At 40.8% G+C, this 15140-nt stretch overlaps 1 protein-coding gene across 2 annotated transcripts; it reads right to left on the bottom strand.

Moving 5' to 3' along the window:
• Positions 1–1823: 1823 nt before the first annotated feature.
• Positions 1824–11360, bottom strand: LOC135707726 (uncharacterized protein DDB_G0271670). Of its 2 annotated transcripts, none has more exons than XM_065229610.1 (4): positions 10357–11360; positions 9916–10299; positions 9654–9851; positions 1824–3593 (listed from the first exon to the last, which is right to left on the bottom strand). In XM_065229610.1, exons 1-4 carry the CDS (start codon positions 10677–10679, stop codon positions 2879–2881), a joined length of 1620 nt encoding a protein of 539 aa, XP_065085682.1. In that variant the 5' UTR covers positions 10680–11360; the 3' UTR covers positions 1824–2878. The 2 variants fall into 2 exon arrangements, with proteins under 2 accessions (XP_065085682.1, XP_065085683.1); XM_065229611.1 differs by having other exon boundaries at positions 9916–10239.
• Positions 11361–15140: the final 3780 nt, after the last annotated feature.

Raw genomic sequence — 15140 nt, 5'->3', positions numbered from 1 at the left:
GTGCTCATCACGTGATATACGCTGTAATGTGAACGGGGTATTACATATTTCCATCTTATTGATGGATTTTCAGTAGGACGATTTGGTAGCACATCCCGCCCCTGGCTGAAACATCTTCCGACCCTTCCGACACCTGCCCAAAAGCACAGAAGAAACACAATCAGCACAGACACAATGTGCCAGAGTGACTTACCCCCTGATATACCCACCATGCGCTACACTAATATAACTTTACACACACTAGCGTATACTGTCATGTACGCGGTAAGTATCAAACTTGTATTTATGAGTAAAAGTTAGCCCATTGTCAATAAAAGTGGCACTACTAATTAATGAGTAATTTACTATACTCATTGATTAGTAAAGGCCCAAACGCAAATGTGGGTGGAAGCGTATCGGAAACGGAAAGTTTGACAGTTGTCACAAATGACCGAAGTCGATTTGGTTCTATTAAGTTTTCAATCCGACAAGTAGGCTTACTTAGATTAGATCGAGCTTTTCCGCTGCCTCTGCCGTTCTGCTTCCGCTGTCATTGCGCTAGGCCTTTAACTGTTAGCTACAGTTAGCAGCAACAACATAAAAGGGTCAGGGTTGCTTCCACTCACTTGCTATAAAAAATATTATTCGGAATTATGCAATCATTAGATGCAATAATGCTATGTTGTACTGGTAAGTAACAAGAAGAGGTAGTAAAGTATGTGTTTGACTCATAAAACCTGTCAATTTCGCTTTGAGAGCGTCACAATTAGCAATCTTATGATTCGTGAGCGTTCACTCAGAGTGAGCGCTCACGAGTCGTAAAATCGCTGATTGTGACGCACTGAAAGCAATTTTGACAGATTTAATGTGTCAAACATATACTTCATGACCTCCTCTTGTAACTTACAAGTACTAATAAGCATTATATTATATCATGATTTCATAATTCCGAAAAACATTTTTTTATAGCAAGTGAGTGGAAGTAACCTTGAAAAGGGTATTTGATTCTTACCGTGCAACCGTAGGGTTTGTTTTCGTTTTGTTAACAAAACCAGTTGAGGGTGTGTTGTCATAGTCCTTTCCAGGCGGGTTAGTATTGGTGCGATTTGCTTGTGTTAGCTGTGAAAATTTTTTTGCTTGCCGTAAGAACGGTCATTCTAAAGTAAAAATAAACAATAATTCAGTGCCAACATTTCAAAAGGGCGTAATTGCTTCTGTAAACAATGGCTTTAGCTATCGATTTCTCGCATCTTAAAGCTCACTCCTTTAAAATAACAATGCTACACGGTAACAGCAAAATACCCAATAATGACTACCAAAGTAAGCATTTTCGAGGGAAACTGGGACTACCCATTAAATGAGTAATTACAACTACAAAAATAAGTAGTAAGTATTCATTTTTGAGTAACAAATACTCATATATGGGTAATATTTTTACTCATTTAATGGGTAGTCCCAGTCGCCCTCGAAAATGCTTACTTTGTAGTCAATATCCAGTCTTTTATAGTCATTATTGGGTATTTTGCGGTTACCGTGTAGATGGTTCCTCTCCCATTCCTCTAATTATTGGTGTCATTATTTTTCATGAATGAGCTTTTATTCGCGAGAAATCGACAGCTAAAGCCATTGTTTACAAATGCAATTACGCCCCTTTGAAATGTTGGCACTGAATTGTTTATTTTTACTTTAGAACGATAGTTCTTACAACAAACAAAACATTTCTCACAGCTAACACGCAAATCGCACCAATACGAACCCGCCTGGAGAGGACTATGACAACACACCCTCTACTGGTCGAAGAAAGTGTTCGAAGCAAAATCTTAAAACAAGTTTACGTATTTTACTTTATTATCACTTGTTTAATTCAACTAATTCTAATTCTCGATTGGATTAAATTCATACACATTGTTTTTTTTTTTTATTCATAAGAAAGAACGACATCCGGTAAATTGATTATCATTAAACAAATGAACGAAGACAAAGTTTCCATTCACAATCCAAGGGCACAAGAAACTGAAGTCAATTTTGCTGCTGGCAGAAGGGACAAATAATCACAGAAAAACAAACCAAGTACCTAATAGTGCAACATGTTCCACCACATTCACACTGTTACGATATTTATATAGCGTAATGTATTGCTTTCCTAAAGTGTTGTGCATTCTCCGTCGAATCATCTTATGATGGTATTATTATAGTGGCAAATAGCAATTTCCCCTTTCGGCTGCTATCTCAGTAATGCAGGGACAAATTAATTCGCCCGTTCCCATTCAATATTATCAGTTATTTGGTATTTGAAACTCTACTTAGTGAAATGGTAAATAGATTACGAACTGTTCTGGGTTATTGGGGGTCTGGTTGCAATTCTGGCGAACCTTCAAACTTTATATGTGATATGGGTGAATTCCTAAAATTCTATGCAACAGACCACGTGCTTCAGTGTTTTGTGCTGAATTAAATCACCCGGAACGATTCACGAAACTAATTCACACCACACACCACGTGAAGCACTGGGCATCACGGTAGTACATATTCGAACGTGCTCTAAACTTGTGTTAATGATCCTATTTGGTTTACTGTTTAGTATGTGTGTTACCAAGTGAATATCATTCCATTCTATGTTTTCATCTATCGACTATCTACAATTAGCATCTAACAATGCGAAATAATGACATTAGACACGTACATTTCTCCCTCCTTCATCTGAATCGAACAAAACGAAAAATCTAAGACCCTTAGAGCTAAGCTATACAAAGAAAAGTTAAGAGAAAATATGTTGGAAAACAAAACCTCCTTCCGTTTTCCTAAGCGTGTATTTGTATGTGTGTGTATGTTAGCGGAGGTTGCAATGTACGACTACGTTTGTCCCATCAAAACCATTCATCGAATCCGTTAGCCCCATTCAGGTTTCGGCGATTTCGATATTGTTTACCAGGAACGCTCCGCCTCCGTTGGTAGTACCCGATCCGAATGCCAATGGACAGAGAGAACTGCTGCTTTCGCTGTTGTTGTCATTACTGGCACTGCTAATGCTTCCGGTGCTAAGTCTGTGACTATTGCTTACTGCACTACTGCTACTATCCAAAAGTTCGGACTCGCTACGCTCCTCCAGAGCCCGGGTAGTCTTCAGCACTTCCTCCATCATCGCTTCCGATGATTCGGTTGTTGCCATACTGGAGCTGGAACTGGCAACGGCATTCATATCGGTAATATCCTCGTCACAGTCGATTTTCGTCCCTCCTGCTGCAGAGCTACTAACTGCCGGTAGTAGTCGCTTCCCGTCCAGCTGATTGTGACCGCTACTGCTACTAACTCCGCAATCCATCATCATCAACGACGAAGACGACGAAGATGGTGGCGAATCGGTATGGAGGGGAAGCGTAGCGCTACTGACAGTGCTGACTCCAGCAACGCTGCCTTGTGCACCGTTACCACCGGCTCCAGCACCGGTGGGTAAGCTAGACTGGCCAGATGCTAGCTTGGTGACGAAAAATTTGGGCGTTATTCGACCGCTGCTCGAAGCATTGTTGCTACCGTTCTCGAATGATGCCGTCGAAGAGTCCGGGCTGGCGCAGATCGGAGACGGCGAAGGTGTCTGGCAATTGGGAGATGAACCTCTGAAATGGGAAAGATGTTCGATTAGTGCCACTTCGTATCGGATTTGAGATGCTATAGAATTTCCCAATGGATCTGATCAGGGGGTAAGTTACTCTGCCACCTTGTGTTTCATGTCCATGTGTGATTTTGGGTGTCGGAAGTTGTTTCTAGGTGTTTCATCGTGATGACCGAGCTGTCAAAACTTCAACCGAAAAAAAAATATATATTTACTAGCAACCATAACATAACGCTGAAAATGACGGATCCCCTACGACTCCTTTGCTGTTGTTTGAGTGTATATTAGTCCTTGACATGGACATTGGCCCTCTCGCTGCAGGAGGAAGACGAATGGTTACATGCCACCCGGGAAGGATGATTAAGCAATGGGTGCAATTTGCAATTAATTTGTGGGGCCGTGATTGGATAGCTGCTGGTGAGAACCTAGGATTTACAATTAATCATTTTGTCAAGCTTCTGCTGTTGTTGGCGGTGGCATCTATCGGAAACTACACATAATCTGTTTTCCGTTAATTGTTCACAGAGAACAGTGCAGTGCAAAACATGTCTGGTACCTCTATATATGCATTTTGATTAACATCCGAATTCCCTCCTTTTTTTACACATTCTGCACACAAATAGCTCAGCCCTCACAGGATGTCTGCCAATTTCTATGAACGGGGCGGGGCAGAAAGTATCTTTTGTGCAGAATATGTAAAAAAGGAGGGACTTCGGATGTTAATCAAAATGCATATATAGCGGTACCAGACATGTTTTGCAGTGTCAGGTACTCTATTTTGTAGTCTGTGAGAGGGAAATCACAAATAGAGTGTCATCAAAACACATGGCATGTTGAGAAATTGAACTAGTGAGAATAAATTTTCTCTCTCAAATTTGAATTTTTTGGCTCTGGTAGTAAAACAGGTAAAACTGTGTGATGAAATATCATTTTTATTAAATTGTAGCTTGTTAAACAATAATTTCCGGGAAAAAACTGAACGGCAAGGTCCCTAACTATTTTCTTCAGGTTGTCGTTAACTTTTTTGATCTGAATATGCACCGAAAGCGAATTATTCTCACTTCTCTCAATTTCTATATGGGGATTTTTATGACTTCCTACCAGCGGAACAGCGTCATAATTTATGGAAAATGGCTGGACGATATGATTAATTAGAAACTGTTCCGTTGCGTTTGTCTTGGTTTTCTTGCAAGACATATACCTTTTTTAGTATATGTTCCTCCTGCAGCTACTTTCGTGGATCCCAACCGGTTTCGTATTTCCTTTTCTTCGAATTTGAGGTTTTCAAACCAGATTCAGAATGTTTTTCTTTCCCGGCAGGATGGTACGACGGTATTTCGCTGGTTTTTTTTCAAAACGACAAAATAACAATCGAATTTAAACATTATTTGCAGTGGTGCCAGAATTGATTAACACTCTGAATACGGTGGGTAAAAAACTTTACGCCGACTACGAAGCCTCCGAAAAACGTGTAACGGCAAGTTTGCAATGATTAATGAGCACAAATGTTCACAATTAGCCAGAAAACAGCCATGGTTCCTATATATGGATCCTGGAGACAAAAATCCGGAACATTCTTAAAAGTGGTCAATCCATGAACCTGATCCCAGAGCTCTGCGGTTTTTTTTTAAACATTAGGAACTGTGATATAAAAAAATATTTGGGGTCGTGACATAAACATGTACCTGGATGGCCATGAGACCGTCCTCTGGAAGATCCGGAAGATCCGTAAAAGTGGACAATCCATGAAACTGAGCCTAGAGCTCCGCGTTTGTTTAACATTAGGATCTGTGAGATAAGAATGAATTTGGGACATGGACCCAGATGGCCATCGGACCGTCCAGCGGAACATCCGTAAAAGTAGTAAATCCACGATCCTGATCCTAGAGCTCCGCATTTTTTTTAACATTAGGAACTGTGATGATAGAAGCAATTTGGGGTTGTGACATAAACATGAACCTGGATGTCCATAGGACCGTCCTCCGGAAGATCCGGAACATCCGTAAAAGTGGTCAATCCATGAAACTGATCTAACTGATCGAGCTCCGCAGTTTTTGAAAAACACTAAGAACTGAGATGATAGAATGAATTTGGGATCGTGACATAAACATGGACTTTGATGGCCATTAGACCGTCCTCCTGAAAATCCGAAAATACCGGAAAAGTGGTCAATGTGTGGAACTGATCCTAGAGCTCCACTGTTTTTTCGAAAACACTTGGAACTGTCAAATATAAATTAATTTGCGGTCGTGACATAAACATGTGACTGTCCTCTGCAAGATCTAGAAAATCTTTTAAAATGGTCAATCCTCGAAACTGATCCTAGAGTTCTATATTTTTTTCGAAAGCATGTAGAACTGCGATATAAGAAAGAATTTGGAGTCTTGACATAAACATGGACCCAAATGGCCATGGGGCCATCCTCTGGTAAGTCCAGAACATCCGTAAAAGAGTTTAATCAATGAAACTGAGCCTATAGCTCCGCAGTGATTTTACAAAAACATTAGAAACTGTGATGTTTGTGGTAGTGACAAAAACATGGACCTGGATGGCCAAAGGAAGATACGGAAAATCCGTAAAAGTGATCCAGTGGTTTCTTATATCACAGTGTTTAAAAAAGAACTGCAGAGCTCTAGGATCGATTCGCGAATATGAACCCATGAATCCCGGCTGGTATTGCCCCACGAACTCTCTTGCAAATGATGACTGGCGGCGGCATATAATTTGGGAAAGTACCTTGTAGGCGGCGCTCAGCATTGTGATCGCGTGGTAGTTGCAGCAATCCAACTTGTCGCCCTTTTTGTAGATTGGGCGTACAACACCTTCCATCCACTCCTCCGGTAATGTCTCCTCCTCCCAAATCTTGGCAATTACACAGTGCAGCGCTCTAGCCAGTACTTCACCACCGTATTTTAATAGCTCACTTGGTAGTTGATCTACACCAGTTGCTTTGGTGTTCTTCAGCCGACCGATCTCCTCCTCAACTTTTTGAAGATCAGGAACCGATAGCCTGTCGTCTTCTGCGCGTGCTCCAAGGTCTGTTGCCGTGCCACCTTCTTTTTCTGCTGCATCACCGTTGAGGTGTTCGTCATAGCAATGATTCCACCTCTCAATTTTATGGAGTGACCATTTTACGGATGTTTTTGATCTTCGGTCCCATGGCTATTCACAAATTCATTCTTATATCACAGTTCCTAATATGTTTTTGAAAAAAAAAACTGCGGAGCTCTAGGATCAGTTTCATTGGTTGACCTCTTTTACGGATGTTCTGTACTTACCAGAGGATGGCCCCATGGCCATTTGGGTCCATGTTTATGTCATGACCCCAAATTCTTTCTTATATCGCAGTTCCACATGCTTTCGAAAAAACCGTAGAACTCTAGGATCAGTTTCATTGATTGACCATTTTTAAAGATGTTCTAGATCTTGTGGAGGACGGTCCCATGACCTTCTGGGTACATGTTTATGTCACGACCGCAAATAAATTTATATATGACAGTTCCAAGTGTTTTCGAAAAAAAACCGTGGAGCTCTAGGATCAGTTCCATACATTGACCACTTTTGCGGATTTTTCGGATCTTCCAGAGGAAGGTCCAATGGCCATCTGGGTACATGTATATGTCACGATCCCAAATTCATTCTAATATCACAGTTCCTAACGTTTTCAAGAAAACCACGGAGCTCTAGGATCAGTTTCGTAAATTTTCCACTTTCACGGATGTTTCTGATCTTCCGGAGGACGGTCTCATGGCCATCAAGGTCCATGTTTATGTCACGATCCCAAATTCATTCAATCATTTCAGTTCTTAGTGTTTTTCAAAAACTGCGGAGCTCTAGGATCAGTTTCATGGATTGACCACTTTTACGGATGTTCCGGATCTTCCGGAGGACGGTCCCATGGACATCCAGGTTCATGTTTATGTCACAACCCCAAATTGCTTCTATCATCACAGTTCCTAATGTTAAAAAAAATGCGGAGCTCTAGGATCAGGATCGTGGATTTACTACTTTTACGGATGTTCCGGATCTTCCGCTGGACGGTCCGATGGCCATCTGGGTCCATGTCCCAAATTCATTCTTATCTCACAGATCTTAATGTTAAAAAAACGCGGAGCTCTAGGATCAGTTGTATGGATTGTCCACTTTTACGGATCTTCCGGAACTTCATGGCCATCCAAGTACATGTTTATGTCCCGATCCCAAATATTTTTTTATATCACAGTTCCTAATGTTTTCAAAAAAACTGCAGAGCTCTAGGATCATGTTCATGGATTGACCACTTTTACGGATGTTCCGGATTTTTTGAGGACCGTTCCGTTGTCTCCAGGATCCATATATAGGAACCACGACTGTTTTCTGGGTAATTGTGAACATTGTGCCCATTAATCTAAATTACAGATCTTGCGCCACTTGCAAAAACCCTACAAATACACTTTTCAAAAAAAACGTGTAACAACTCTTTTAGCTTTTTAAAAAAAGTAGACGACTCTATTTTCAATCTTTTTGCAATCAAAATCATCTACAAACCCTAGGAATTTTAAAGGTACCACAATTTTCTGAAATTCATTAAGAAATGGCTAAGCTCTGCCATTGCAAACTTGCCGTTACACGTTTTTCGGAGGCATCGTATTCGGAGTGTTAAAAAAATATCATCCGGCGGAAGAGTGTTTGGAGTGTGTCAAAATGTTTTCCTGTGGGTGTTAGCACAATGTGGCAGAGTGACTTACCCCCTGACTCATCCCCTAGGTAAACATGTCAAGATCACAGGTATGAAAATGAACCTACAATGTGTAGAATCGGACCAAAGATTTAAGTAAAGTAAAGGACAAAAATCCATACAACTCTCTAATAAGGCAAAATTCCCAAAGCAAAAAAGGTTATCTTCCATTTAATTCCACTTAATTAATTTTGGTATCTATGACAGATACGTATTTCGACTACAATGTGCAGTGACAGTGACACTGATGAAGACATCAAATATTTTTAAGAGACGTATGAACTCTCAAGTTTAAAATCTGTGTAAGATTTCTAAATATCAACGAAAAGTCCTTAAGTCTTCTCAAATCTAATACATGTAAAAGATAGAGCTTTCTGTACTGAGCAATGTTTGTTTTACGGAGACTTCTGTTTTTTTAAGACTAAGTCAAGAAAATTAAAATATTTAAAAATATTTTAATATATTCTGCACAGGAACCACAATTGTTTTCGAAGCCTCAGTAATTTTTTGAAAAGATATGGTAAATTTGAGGTCGCAGGCAGGGGAAAAATTATAATCTGGACAAATTTTAAAAATAACAGACTTGAACGACTACATAAAAATCAAAATATTAGTGATTGGACACTAATTGGACAATTAACGATCCTGTCACTACTCTTCTTGTCAGATTTTTCAAGATGCTCATTTTTAATATATTTATAACACCACAATTTGTTACCTAATCAAGCTGTAATTTGATGTGATTATTAAAAGGCAAATTATTTAATCTCAACATTGGTTGTAAAAAAAAAGTGTCTATAGAGGCTAGATTGTAATATATATAGTGACTTTTTGATGAAAAAAGTTATTTTTTAGTGACTGACTTCAAAATAGTGGCATAGCCACTAAAAAGTGACCTGCTACCAGCCCTGACTTATTCAATTTATAGCTTACCAAGTAATAAAGTATAAAAAACATAGGCGCCAACTGAGGGTGGGTGCGAAGCACTTTTTCCCTCTCAATAGTTTCGGATATGTAATTAGTCGTTATCACTCTCCCCCTGCCGCCAATCTTTGAGCCAATCTCCCATTATACTGGGATCATATAGAGGATCGTTTTTAGTGAAAATCCCGAGGGGTGCGAGGAAAATGCAGCAATTCATATATACGGTATAAATAACCACTATTTGGCATAGTGATTTCGACTTTCAGTCTTGGACTGTCTGACAATGTTCATACAATTTTGTTTGGAAATGTGTTTTTAAATGCCACCCTCCAGCAAAAATATCTGATTCTCAAATCTCGTAAATTACTACCAACCAAAATGACAAAGGTAAAGAAAAATAATATAAAGAAGTTTACAACAAACCTTTCAGAAGTGAAAACCTTTTTCAACGGCGGCGGAGAGCAACAGTTTCCGTAGTTATCCTCCAGATCGAATTTCCTCTTCACCGACGAACTGAGCGGACTAGGTCTGATTGGACACGGGGACATCGACCGCCTGGTGACAAACTTCCTCGTCGGCGACGGCGATGTGGTAGGGTATTGTAAACCAATGCCACCACGGCTGGAATGTAGATCGAACATAAAATGGCATTATTAAGCCCACTAAGCCTGTTTCAACTATGTACCTGGTGGGTGAAGGACTAGAGCAGTAACTGGTTCCGATCGAGGGCAGGGCAACTTGCAGCGGATTGATCAGATCGTCATTGTTCTTGGCACTCGACGAGAAGGACCAATTCTCGGTGACCAGGGTAAGATCTTCGTAGCTCTGGGACATTTGCATGGCCGAGTGGATTTCCCGTTCGTGGTTCACCTCGCGGCTGTTGCTCAGATCGGCACACTCTTCCTGCCGCAGTTGCGATATTCGAGGTGTTAACCGCGGTCCCGAAGTGCCGCTGCCGGATCGACTGGGACTAGAACTGCCATTGGACATTACGGCCAACGGGCTAAAACTGGCCGAAAATCGACGCGTACGCGTAAATATGTTAGAAAAGGAAGTTGGAGGAGGATCCCTGGAAAAGAATCCAAATAAACAAAAATGAAACAAAAGGTCGGAATTTGGCACAAACCTGTGAATGGATGAACCGGTGGTATGCAGATTGGAAGCACTGGAAGACGACATCGATTGGTGATGATTGGGAGATTGATGCTGGTGTTGTAGGAACATAGTATTGTTATTGTTGATGTTGTTGCTGCTGCCGTTGCTGGGATTGATCTGACGCAGCGAGGACGGCTGTTGTGTCGATCCCACAACACTACTGTCCTGTTGTGATTGTCCTTCGTCCATTGGCACTATCGGATGATTTACTCCAACGGCCGACGATGGCAGCAGATTGTTGATCTGCGGAGCGCTGGAACATCGTTTCAGAGAATTTGGCGAATCCACATCCATCTCGAAATGTTCCTCAATAGTTCATCCGTCTTGATCCAAAACAAAAGATCAACAATGTCAATTTCATACACAACACTAATTAATATCCTTTCTAATCTTCTTCCAGTGGGTGGTCACCGTACGGGGCTGAGCCCTAATTGATGGGCAAATTTCATACACCAAATTCAAGCTTCAAATCTTTTCATCCTCCCACAAAACTAGCACCAAATCACCACTGCATATCTTCTACACTTTCAAACCGCATTTTCCACCCATAAAACGCCCTTAATATCCGATTTTTCACACTTAAACACACCTAAATTTTGAAACTCGAATCAAACATGGAGAACTTTTTCACTCTCGAGACGGGTTCGCAGATATTCTGCTCAAAAAGCTTCTGCTCTGTTGGTGCTGCTGGCAAGGGAGCGAGAAGCAAAAAATTTCAAATGTCGAACACTGTCGAACTGTCAGATTTGAAAACTGAATGCAACCTGGCTTCGGAAGTAAACAAACCATTTAGCTTTACAGAAAATTTTCCCGATTTTCCTAGAAAACCACCCACCCAACTACACTACCGACCTTCCACGGGAAACGCCAACCAACATTCCAATTGATACGCACACGGCAAAACGGCGAATTTCCTCGGCTGCACGTATAATTTTTCCTCCCTGAACGTAAATTTTGAACACACGACGTCCTCCCATCAGAGGCTGCTCAGAATTTGACCCAAGAGGCGCTTGCCGTTTTCCGCTTTTCCGCGATCAGCGCACGATTTGTTGACATTCGCATTCGACGACGAAAAGGCGCACTTGGCATACAACGACGACAACGAACGACCATCAGGGTCGAACTCAGCACGGATTGGCAGTTCGAAAAGCGCCCTTTCAACACCAGCATGAAACATGAACTTACACACTTAATCACAGCCTTACTATTCAGTAATTACCCGCATAAACAATAACCATAAGATGCGCCTAACCACCAATTCGGGATATCATCCCAATTTTATGTGATATGGTCGCACCATCTAAGATATCGTTAGTATATGTACACGTTTATTAGGGTATTTTTACAGTTTTTGAACGGTAAATATCAAAATCTACCAAGTATTCAGATTTTCTACGTGAAACCACAGAGAACAGACGTTCAAATTCGGTCAGAAACTTGTGTAAAATAAGTGGGAACGTCGCCGTTACGTGGTGTTAGTATCTCCTGATTTTCTCTATAAATTTTCCACTTTCGACCAATTTGGCGCTAGTATCGATAAATTTTCTGTTGAAAATTGCCACTTGGCACTACCAGCACTTAGTGTCTAGTGTAATTTGTGCAACGCCAGCGCCTTCAGGATGTCAAAGAATGTTTTTAAGTGTGGGAAGTCGCCGTTAGTAGCGCTTAAGTTGAATAGGAATCTTTACACAAGTTTTTACAGAAATATTGTTCGAACCTCAATGTCTGTTCTCTGTGGATTACCTATGACTGCAGATACTTCACTGGTTGTAAAGTTCTGCCTGATGGTTTGTTGCAGCAGGGTGAATCAACTTCATTGAAGACCTTTGGAAGACAAACGACAAGATGTACGTCTATCAACACGTGACAAGGGACTGGCAAATCCACGAACCCTTGTCCAGTCTACAAATCCATTGAAACCCTTAGGCTGCCCCCCCCAAACCCAGCATATAATAATGTTTGATTAATGAAACGTATTCAAAAAAGGGATATTTAGAGAGAACAATCTTCAACTGGAACGTACTCACGAAATCAATATATCCGGGAGCGCATTCTCGATGCTTAATTTTCTCTAGTCATTTTTAAACAATTTCTCCTCCAGCGAATCCAACCACACAATAACTAAATATCACTTTTCTTCTTCATGTCACTCTGTGCACAAAAGCAATGCACACCGCAAAAACCTAATAATAGATCAGCGCGGTCGAGTTACACCGTCAACAAAGGGAGCGAGAGCACACCAGGCACCAAAGCAACAGGGGAAAAACATCAGCACTAATCATTCTAAATAGAATTATCAACAATCAATACGAAACTAACGATTTTAAATTGGCTCACCACTTTAGTAGCCTATTGGTCCCAAGCAAACGATTAACGTACCCTATTCTAGTTGAAATTCTATTACTACACTATGTTTGTTTTGATTCGCTATGAAAGTTTGACAGATAACATCAGGGGTGTGTGGATTCATGCAGAACATGCAGGGGTGAGTGAAATAGCTTGGGACTGCTTGGGACCGTTGTTCTGGTACTGAGTAGCCAAATATAATAATGATTTTCTTCGGGACCCAGTGGTCTTAGAGTTACCTCTATGGAATTATCGCGTCCGGGACATAAAACTATTCAAATGCGAGCACCGAAAAACTACACGGCAGCACAAAGATAGCCCGAGCTCTAAAAAAAAAGCACGCAGCGGAGCAAAAATACACAACCATTCTCGGACGCTTCTCAAAGCGGACTGGTTAAAAAATTAGCATTACGGTGCTGGATAGAAACTCAGTGAAATAAAGTACTAGCACAGAGAACAGACATGGAGGCTCGAACAAAATTTCTCTAAAAACTTGTGTAAAGATTCCTATTTGACTTAAGCGCCACTAACGGCGACTTCCCCACTTAAAAACCCTCTTTGACAACATGATGGCGCTGGCGTTGCACAAATTACACTAGACACTAAGTGATAGTAGCGCCAAGTGGCAATATTCAACAGAAAATTTATCGATACTAGCACCCAATTGGTCGAAAGTGGAAAATGTATAGAGAAAATCAGGAGATGCTAACACCACGTAACGGCGACGTTCCCACACAAGTTTCTGACCGAACTTGAACGTCTGTTCTCTGTGGTACTAGTAGATTCTTATTCGACTTAAGCATCACTAACGGCGACTTCCCCACTTAAAAACCCTCTTTGACAACATGATTGCGCTGGCGTTGCAAAACTTACAGTAGATACTAAGTGCTGGTAGCGCCATGTGGCAATTTTCAACAGATAATTTATCGATACTAACGCCACAGAGAACAGACGTTGAAGCTCGGTCAGAAACTTGTGTAAAATAAGTGGGAACGTCGCCGTTACGTGGTGTTAGCATCTCCTGATTTTCTCTCTAAATTTTCCACTTTCGACCAATTTGGCGCTAGTATCGATAAATTTTCTGTTGAAAATTGCCACTTGGCGCTACTAGCACTTAGTGTCTAGTGTAATTTGTGCAACGCCAGCGCCATCATGTTGTCAAAGAGGATTTTTAAGTGGGGAAGTCGCCGTTAATGGCGCAGAAGTCAAATAGGAATCCTTACACAAGTTTTTAGAGAAATTTTGTTCCAGCCTCCATGTCTGTTCTCTGTGCTAACGCCAAATTGGTTGAAAGTGATACATTTATAGAGGAAATCAGCACACTCATTTTTTATTGCTGGAAACCAGCAAAATTTTGCTGGATTTTGCCGAGCTATGTAACCAGCAATCCTTCCAGCAAAGTGAATTTTGCTGGCTTTCCAGCAAATATTTTTTGACAGAAGGTTGCTGGAAAATCAGCAATTTCTTTGTTGAAAAAAATGAGGTTGATTTTGCTGGAATTTCAGCAATTACGCAATTACGAGAAGCTTTTCTCGTTTTAATAAGAAAAACAGGGAATCAATGCATCAAGTAGTTAGAGAAATCACTTAAACCCCTCTTTTATTCAGTCGTTATTGAATTAACTCTACACAAAATTGATTATCTTTAAGTTCTTCTCCATTCGCACGTAAGCATCTTCTCCATGTTTCTACCGAATTTATCTAGAATAAAAGGCAATCTGTTACTAGATAATATTTCCTTCAAAATATTCCCCTGTCTTCCCGTTATTATTATGCAAAATAGGTATAATAGCCACAGAGAACAGACGTTGAAGCTCGGTCAGAAACTTGTGTAAAATAAGTGGGAACGTCGCCGTTACGTCACAGAGAACAGACATGGAGGCTCGAACAAAATTCTCTGAAAACTTGTGTAAAGATTCCTATTCGACTTAAGCACCACTAACGGCGACTTCCCCACTTAAAAACCCTCTTTGACAACATGATGGCGCTGGCATTGCACAAATTACACTAGACACTAAGTGCTAGTAGCGCCAAGTGGCAATTTTCAACAGAAAATTTATCGATACTAGCGCCAAATTGGTCGAAAGTGGAAAATTTAGAGAGAAAATCAGGAGATGCTAACACCACGTAACGGCGACGTTCCCACTTATTTTACACAAGTTTCTGACCGAGCTTCAACGTCTGTTCTCTGTGGTTACGTGGTGTTAGCATCTCCTGATTTTCTCTCTATAATTTTCCACTTTCGACCAATTTGGCGCTAGTATCGATAAATTTTCTGTTGAAAATTGCCACTTGGTGCTACTAGCACTTAGTGTCTAGTGTAATTTGTGCAACGCCAGCGCCATCATGTTGTCAAAGAGGGTTTTAAGTGGGGAAGTCGCCGTTAGTGGTGCTTAAGTCGAATAGGAAT

Source organism: Ochlerotatus camptorhynchus, unplaced genomic scaffold (genome assembly GCF_037179485.1).
Source record: "Ochlerotatus camptorhynchus isolate MF236.1 unplaced genomic scaffold, CSIRO-AGI_Acam_v1.1 ptg000316l, whole genome shotgun sequence".
NCBI lineage: Eukaryota > Metazoa > Arthropoda > Insecta > Diptera > Culicidae > Ochlerotatus > Ochlerotatus camptorhynchus.
The sequence above is the reverse complement of the archived record's forward strand: the minus strand, read 5'-3'. Positions and strand labels throughout refer to the sequence as shown.